General features: G+C 35.1%; 1 protein-coding gene across 1 annotated transcript; it reads right to left on the bottom strand.

Annotated features, from left to right (window-relative positions):
- Nucleotides 1-1,353: 1,353 nt before the first annotated feature.
- LOC141718382 (uncharacterized) lies at nt 1,354-7,429 on the bottom strand. The gene is made up of 2 exons (XM_074520764.1): nt 7,189-7,429; nt 1,354-2,099 (listed from the first exon to the last, which is right to left on the bottom strand). Exons 1-2 carry the CDS (start codon nt 7,427-7,429, stop codon nt 1,354-1,356), a joined length of 987 nt encoding a protein of 328 aa, XP_074376865.1.
- Between the last annotated feature and the right edge of the window lie 1,063 nt (nt 7,430-8,492).

The raw sequence follows: 8,492 nt of genomic DNA, 5'->3' as shown, positions 1-8,492 counted from the left end.
CATCTGTTTGCATTGATCCCAGATTTTATATAATATATTAATATCAATTTTGCATGTTATTTTGTAAGTACCTCAAACTCTAAATTCATCATCCCATGGGAAAAATTCAGTGTTACTTGCTTTGAGGAAATGTAGAATTGTGGATCTAAATATGCAAATGCTACAAATTAACTACTTATAGTTTGTGGCGATAGTGGAGGTGTTGAAGACAGTATTATAGATTCATGAACAAAACTCGACATATTAATATTCTTGTGCGATTAAGTATTTATGAACAAAACTCTAAATATTAATATCTTTATGCGATGAGACACTGTTACTAATGTATAATTCCTTAGTTTTCAGAAAAGTAGGGAATTGATTAAAGAAGAAGAGTTAAAGTTCACTAAAAAATAAAAAAAAGTTCGTGGCCCAACATAAGGTAAGTAATAATTACAATCTTTTACTTAGCAAAAAATAAAAATAAAAAATAATTACAATCTTCTGCAATATGGGCATGGATTATATAAATTATACTATTATATTAAAGACGAAATTTGATGTAATTTTAAAATTATTATTAAAGACGTATAAAATTCAAATACAACCAATAATAAATTAAAATTATAAATTACAACATATAATAATAAAATGACCGTACTAATAATAATTATAATAAACATCAAGAAAGATATAAAATATACAAATTAAATAAATATGCAATTGTAGAATTAATTAAAATTCATAGAAGGTTCAAGAAAATTAAATAAAAATCGAATTTAATCTCAAGTCCATAAATACAAATATATGTTCCCTTCGTTAAAAGGAGACTTTCAGTCTTTCACTCTCAAGTCTTAACCTGTCAGAACGATATCGTAAACCTAGATTAAGAGGTCACTTGTTTTGCTTTTAATCTTTCTTAGTTTTTTTTTTGAAACAAACTGAACTTTCATTCAAACCATATTAAAATTACAAGTCTCGACCAAATGTGTAGGAGGAGACCTAAGCAATTACTTGAACAAGGCATTTTAGCTAGACCATAAGCTACCTCGTTAGCTTGTTTTCGAACAAATTTAACCCTAACACTAGGCATTGACTGAAGAAATAATCTGTAATGGTCAATAATGTGTCCAACCTCCAAAAGATAATTGTTCACACCGTTGATTGCATTGACTGCAACTAATGAATCCGACTCCACCATTACCTTCATTACCTCCATGGGTTTTTTACCCAGGAAAGAGCTTCCCTTATCCATAGTGCTTTAGCTTCTAGTACATCTCCAGCTTGTGGAAGATGCATGGTTCTACCTTCAATAAAATGCCCGCTACTATCTCGAAGGACCATACCAGTACTGCAGAAATCAACCCCTTGTGATCACGCTGCATCGACGTTTACCTTATACTCCTCGTTCTCCGGAGGTTGCCACCTTCTTGAATTACCCTGCATAGGCTGCTTTTTATTTGGAACCTCTGTCACCCCTTTCGACCTTGCCTCTTTCCAGTCTTGCACAAATTTAAAACATAAGTCCATCGCTGTCTTTCCTGGTACTACTTTATCGTTCCATACTCGCTGATTCCTCCAGTACCAAATACCATACAACACTGTGCATATCCTCATAGCTTCACTCTGGGGTGCTCTGTCTAACTTGTCCAAGATCCAAGCATGAACATCATGCATCTCACTTGTGTCAAAAATAAAATCCACAGTCTGCCAACAACTCGATGCAAACTCGCATTCAAAGAAAACATGTCTAAGATGTTTTGTATCAGCATTGCACATAGGACATTGCAGAGGGACATCAGTTCCTTTCTCGTGAAGTCTCACTCTCACTGGCAAATTATTGCGGCAAAATCTCCAAATAAAGATCTTAAATTTGTGAGGAAGAACTAGTTGCCAAATTTTATACCAACCCTTTGACCGAGGAACTACTGCAGAACCATCGACGTTTCTGTCATGCCAAAACTTGTATCCAGCTTTCACCGTATAAACTCCATCCTTACAGCTAGACCAAACTATTCTATCATCAGCGTCATGCTGTGGGACCCTAGTTGCGAGAATAGCATTGGCATCCACCGTCGTAAACTTCTGCCTCACTTTCTCCTCGTCCCAAACTTTAGAACCTGGAACAAATAAAGAGTTAACTAACTCTGACCTGCCTTGATAGACATGAGAATTTTCCACACAAAAATCATCCTTATTTCTCATTGATCCTTAGTTAATCCTTTTTAATAAGTTTTCTCAACACTTAAGATCATATAATTTTTTTTAAAATGTATTTTAACAATTAATAAAGTGCTCAATTTTTAAAAAGAGAAGTCCTTGCTCAACGATTAAGAAAGTTGTGCGCTGGTATCATAATTACTTTTGATCCTTTAGCATGTACTTTACTCATCATTACATATTTGTACTTTCTTTCTTTTTGCTAATTTGCATTGCATGCTTTTACAGTAACCATATTTCAGATATAATGAGTATAAATGTCACAATTTAATTTTTCTCTAAGGACAGTCTTAAAAAATTTTGAACGACTTTTTACATATTTGATAAGTTATTATTAATTGTATTAATATTAAATTATAAATTTAAAAATCAATTATTTACCCATATAAAAATTATTAGAGTTATTTGTAATGACTTGAAATATAATAATGATGATGAATTATTGTTTAATATAAAAATGTTCCCAAATAATAAAATAAAAAATATAGAATTATTGTTGTTTATAAATATTATTAATTTATATATCAAAAAGTATAATTCATTCAGAATTCAAATCTTTTAATCATTCATAAATTTTAATGATCCAAATATAATTGTTCAGATTTACCAAATCACCCCTAACCCATCAGAATATTTTAAAATATGAAAGAGACCTAGTAGTGAGGCGCTTGTAATTTTCCAACTTATTAAAATTTATTTTTGCTAAGTTTATTTATTAAAGATAATTGAAATGACATATTTTTCTTTTTACGGTGGTACATAATATTTATAAGAACACCCAAATAGGTATTGTTATGGATAGAAAACTAGGTAGTATTTATTACTAGAGCTCAGGAGTTCAAGAACTTTAATGACTGCTCTCGTGTTTCGTAACTTAACTCTGCCTTTACGAGATACCTACGTATCTCTGTGAATTAGAGAATCAAGTCAACAATGTAGTTTTGATTGATGGGTTGAAACCCTCTATATAGATGTTGAATGTCCTTGAATTGTACTAGGGTTAGGAGACTTCCTAAACAAATCTCAAACTTTGGATAGACTTTGAAGTACTAGAATGAAGGAATCAGACTCCTTGTTGGTGTAGGTGCCCTCAAGACTATCTTCTATAGATTTATATCACCGATTGGACTCATTTAATGAGCTATTAATCCTCACTATTTATTAATTATGAAATTAATAAATAATTAGGGTTTCGGGCCTCTTTAATTGTGCTTCGTTATTGGACCGTATCAGGTCTAATCAATTCAATATTGATTATATTTCAAGGCTAATTTTAGACCCATATCATTTGCCCCCAATTTTTGTGAAACCTTACAAAGATTTCGCAGAAGTTGAAGTTTATACCTTTTTTGGATATCGTTTTATCGTAAAGTGTGGAGCGACCTACACGTTTACAACGATTTCCCTTACTCGAGGCTTCAACATATATTTTTAGGATTTTTTTACAATTTTCCATATATGTTTTCGTACCTACTCCTATTTTTAGGAATTTTCTGGTATTTTCACTTATTTTCCGGGACTTTTTGATGTCTCCAAATAATTTTTGCAAATTTTCCTAATAATTTAGAAATTTTTTATGTACTCACAAATATTTTTCCTAAATTTTTTGGATTTTTTCCCCGTCTTGGGTATTTTTCTTGATTTTTCCTAATATTTTAGGAATTTTTTCCTAACTCCGGGTATTTTTCTTGATTTTTTCTAATAATTTAGGAATTGTTTCCTACCTCCGGGTATTTTTCGTGATTTTTTCTAATATTTTAAGAATTTTTTCATGCCTCCGGGTATTTTTTAGAATTTTTTCTAATATTTTAGGATTTTTTCCATGCCTCCAGGTATTTTTTAGAATTTTTCCTAATATTTTAGGATTTTTTCCGCAAATCCGGGTATTTTCCGTAATTTTTCCTAATATTTTAGTAATTTTTGTGTACCTCCGAGTATTTGTTATAAATTTCCCTAATATTTTAGAATTTTTTCCGTACCTCCGTGTATTTTCCGTAATTTTTCCTAATATTTTAGGAATTATTTTATACCAACGGGATTTTTTTTCTAAAATTTTAGAAATTATTTTATACCAACGAATAGTTTTTCGTAAAATTTTAGGAATTATTTTATACCAACATGTATTTTTCCTAATATTTTAGAAATTATTTTATATCAACGGTTATTTTTTCCTAAAATTTTAGGAATTATTTTGTACCAAAAAGTATTTTTCATAATATTTTAGAAATTATTTTATACCAATAAGTATTTTTCGTAATATTTTAGAAATTTTTTCATATTAACTGATTTTTTTTCTTATATTCAGATTTTTTTTAATCATACTTTTCATTTTTACCCATTTTTTAATTAATAGAATAATTAAAAAATGGGCTTGAGGGCACTCCCATCGCGGGGCCGCGGGGGTAACCCACGCCTATGAGGTGGTATATTAACCACGACCATAAGATTTGCCTTCCAGCTCAATTTTATCCTTTTTTTTGGCTTTTGCTTTTTTTTGTCCATTTCTTCATCAATTTTTTTGTCTTCTTGTTCATCATTTTTTTCGTCTTTTTCTTTATCATTTTTTTTGTCTTTTTCTCCATCATTTTCTTTTGTCTTTTTCTCTATCATTTTTACCCTTTTTTATCACCTCCTTTTTTATTTTTTATATAAAATTGTGAACTCTTGTCATAATTTACCCCCGATTACCCCCGCCTAGGAGGAAATGTGACAAACACGCCCAAAATTTTTGTTTCCCTTGCGTTGAAAGAAGGTCTTCGTGGATGAATTCTTTCTAGGCGTGGGTTACCCCCGCCTAGGAGGTGTGTTGAAAAACACGTATAGAAACCTTGCTTTCTAAGCATTAATTAAATGCTTCCATGGCTGAAAACTCCCTTGGCGTATTGCTGAACACGTGGAAAAATTCCACCTCTTGGGTATTGGTTGAGCTTTAACTTACTTCATTTTATTTCTCCTTTTTTCTTTTAACAAGAAAAGGGTACCTTCGTTCGGCCATAAATCCTAGGCGGGGGTGGGTTACCCCTCCTAGAAAATAGTATTATAACAACAATTAGGAATGGTGCTTCCTGGGCGTTGTTGGGCTTCAAACCTTAAAACCCTTGTATTTTACCCATATACATGTTATCAACTTATAATTTGAGTTTGTACGTGCCTTTTCCTTTTTGCACAAGGCCATATCGAGGCTATAAGCTCTTCTGATGAGTGCCCATCGCGGCCTTGCATGGCTTCATCTGCCTGCTGTGACTCTTTATTTTGCTCTTATCTGCTTTTGGTCCTTTATGGACTTTGAACATTTTCAGTGTGCATCTTAATTGTCCTTCAGGACTCGACTTGTGATCCTTCGGGATCTTCTATCTTTATGCAGTTATCTTTTATTTTCGACGGTTGGTCTTTCAGGACTTGCATTCATTAGATGCTCGCTCATAAATAAATTGATAGATAAGATGATAGGAATAAACTTGCATAAGTAGATAATATCCTAAAATATGGGTTCAACCCTTACATAGAATAGAAATTGGTTTTATCGACCTTATTTCTACTTGTTAGATACATTCACTTTATGGGGCTTCGTATTTTGCAAGCCCAAAAAAAAGTCAAGGCATTTTTGGGCTACAAGTCTTCTTTTTGCACGTATCATTAGTACAAGATATTCTGGTACATGATTGTTACTCGAGTTTAATTAACTGAAATTGAATGATTGCAACACCTACGAGCCTCTAATCGGAAAAAACTTGGGCTCTTCGGGCCTTTATCAACTTTTATTTTCATTTCCTTGCGTATTATTTCAGTACTTGGCACATATTCTGTGCTTGCCACATATTTGCTTTTCTATCATACACAATAATCCTTCAAGTTTATGATATAGCAATGCTTTGGAATTTTCTCACCATTCATGGTTTTCAACTTGTTGAATTTTTGTCCTAGAACGCACTTGACTCAAAATGGCCCTTCCCGATTAGGGGCTAGCTTTCCTTTTCTTTAACTCTGGATGCCCCAACCTTCCCCAAGACTAAGTCTCCTTCTTGAAAGAAACTTTCTTTAACCCTTCCATTGTAGTAGAGGGAGGCTCTTCACTGAGGGGCTTTAGCTTCATCCATGACCTCATCAATTGGGTCGATGGCTAGCCTCATGCCTTATTTGTTAGTCTCTGGCTCGTAAGCTTCAACTCTTGGTTATGCATATGTAATTTCCAGGAGCACCACTACCTCAGCTCCATAAGCCAGCATGACCGAGGGTTGTTTCAGTTATGAACTTGAAGGTAGTTCGATAAGCCCATGAAATAGGCAGTAAATCGTCCACCAACGTATTCCTCGAGGGTTCGACCCTTTTCTTAGTTCCATCAATGATAATTCGATTAACCACTTTTGCTTGCTCATTTGCATGTGGATGGTCAATTGAGATGAATTGAAGTTCTTTGTTGTTGTCATTATGATACCTTGAACTCTTCATTGTGAAACTATCATCCATTATCCGTGATATGGATATGCGGGATTCTAAATCGGTAGATCATGTTTTCCCAGAAGAATTGGGAGATTTTCTTGGTGGTTATCTCACACTTGATAGACATAAGCCTCTATGGGGGCCGTAGAACTAGAGGACCGTGCCTTTGGCATCTCGCGCCTCTTCACGTAGGCTTTTGTATCAGCCATCATTTTTGGCCAATAGAATCCCAATCGTATTATCTAGTGAGCAAGGGCCCTGCCCCACGAGTGCTTGTCTGAAAATCCCTATATAGGCTTCAAGTGCCTCCTCTGCCTCAAGAGGTTTCAAACACTTCAAATATGGGATCACGAAAGACCTTTTGTATAAAAGACCTTTTGTACTTTAACGCTCTCACTGATAACTTGCTTGCCTCTTGGGCATCGTCTGGGAGACAACCTGTCTCAAAGTGGTTCTTAATGGGGCCAGTCCAGCAGCTAGTCAAGCCAATCGGTCCTATCAAGTTTATGACATGAATTTTCGGGGTCCTCTAGACTTGGAAGTAAATACTTGGATAGTTTTCGATTTCAGGGGAGTTGAACTTGGAAAGGGCGTAGGCCGTAGTGTTCCCCTCTCTCGGAACATGTTCTGCATACCATTCACCAAATTGAGTCAGTATTCCTTTCACGACCCTTAGGTACTTGGCAACAACGAGTCTTGAGTCTCCACAAATTTTAATATTCTTGTCTCTCACAGCTCTAGCTAAGCTTAACCCAGCTATCAAAGCCTCGTACTCTGCTTTGTTATTCATAATTGGGTAGTCCAACTTCAAAGCATATTCGATCATGAACCCTTCAGGGCTTTGTAAGTCTAGGCTTGCACCACTAGATTTTTTTGAACGCGCTGTCAAAATGGAGAACCCAATACTCCTTTAGAGTCAAGTCTTCTTTATCCTTCTTTCCTTCTTCTGGGGTCACTATCTATTGCCCCCCGACTTCTTGGTCGTTAATGGTGCGTTCGACCACGAAGTTTGCTAATGCCTGGGCCTTGAGGGCTGTCTGAGGATTATATCAAATTCTCCCAACTCAATTTCCCATTGGAAGAGCCTATCAATCACTTTAGGGCTGTGAAGGATGCTTCTCAGGGGTCGGTCCGTCAGGACTTCTACTTTGTATTCCTGGAAGTATAGTCATAGCTTCTTGGAGGTTGTTACGAGGGCGAGTGCAAACTTCTCAATGGTGGAGTAGTTCAATTCAGCTCCGTGGAGCACCTTGCTCACATAGCAGATATGCTTTCGAACCTTATGCTCTTTTATACTACGAAAATACTCACCGCTTGCTCATAAACCACGAGATTAAGTAAAGGATGTCCTCCGGACTCGGTTTGGCCAACAACGGGGCTTCACTCATGTATTTCTTTAGCTGTTAAAAGGCCTCTTGGATCTCAACTGTCTACAAAAAATTCTTCACCTTCTTCAGGGTTTTGAAAAAGGGCATACATTTATCTCCTGACTTGGAGATTAACCTTCCTAAAGACGCAATTCTCCCCTTCAATTTTTGAATATTTTTTTTGTCGGGGTTTACCTTTATTCCTCTCTTCGAGATCATGTGACCCAAAAACTTTCCAGACCATACATCGAAGGCGCGCTTGACAGGTTTCAATATCATCTTTAGGTGCCTCAGCACTTCAAATGCCTATCTGAGATGATCAATATGGTCGGCCTTGGATAGGATTTTGACTAACATGTCAATGACATAGACCTCCATATTTTTCCAATTAGATGGACGAGTATTTTATTCACCAATCTTTGATACATGGCTCCTGCATTTTTTAGTCCAAAAGACATAACAAGATAACAAAAGACACCAAAATCA

The sequence above is a fragment of the Apium graveolens genome, chromosome 4 (genome assembly GCF_009905375.1).
Source record: "Apium graveolens cultivar Ventura chromosome 4, ASM990537v1, whole genome shotgun sequence".
NCBI lineage: Eukaryota > Viridiplantae > Streptophyta > Magnoliopsida > Apiales > Apiaceae > Apium > Apium graveolens.
The sequence above is the reverse complement of the archived record's forward strand: the minus strand, read 5'-3'. Positions and strand labels throughout refer to the sequence as shown.

What these genes read in the sequence shown, in the direction of transcription:
- LOC141718382 (XM_074520764.1), bottom strand. Translation starts at nt 7,429, where the DNA reads ATGAATAACAAAGCAGAGTACGAGGCTTTGATAGCTGGGTTAAGCTTA. An exon ending in TGAAATCGAAAACTATCCAA is followed by an intron (nt 2,100 to 7,188) that starts GTATTTACTTCC and finishes TATTTGTTCCAG; the next exon opens with GTTCTAAAGTTTGGGACGAG.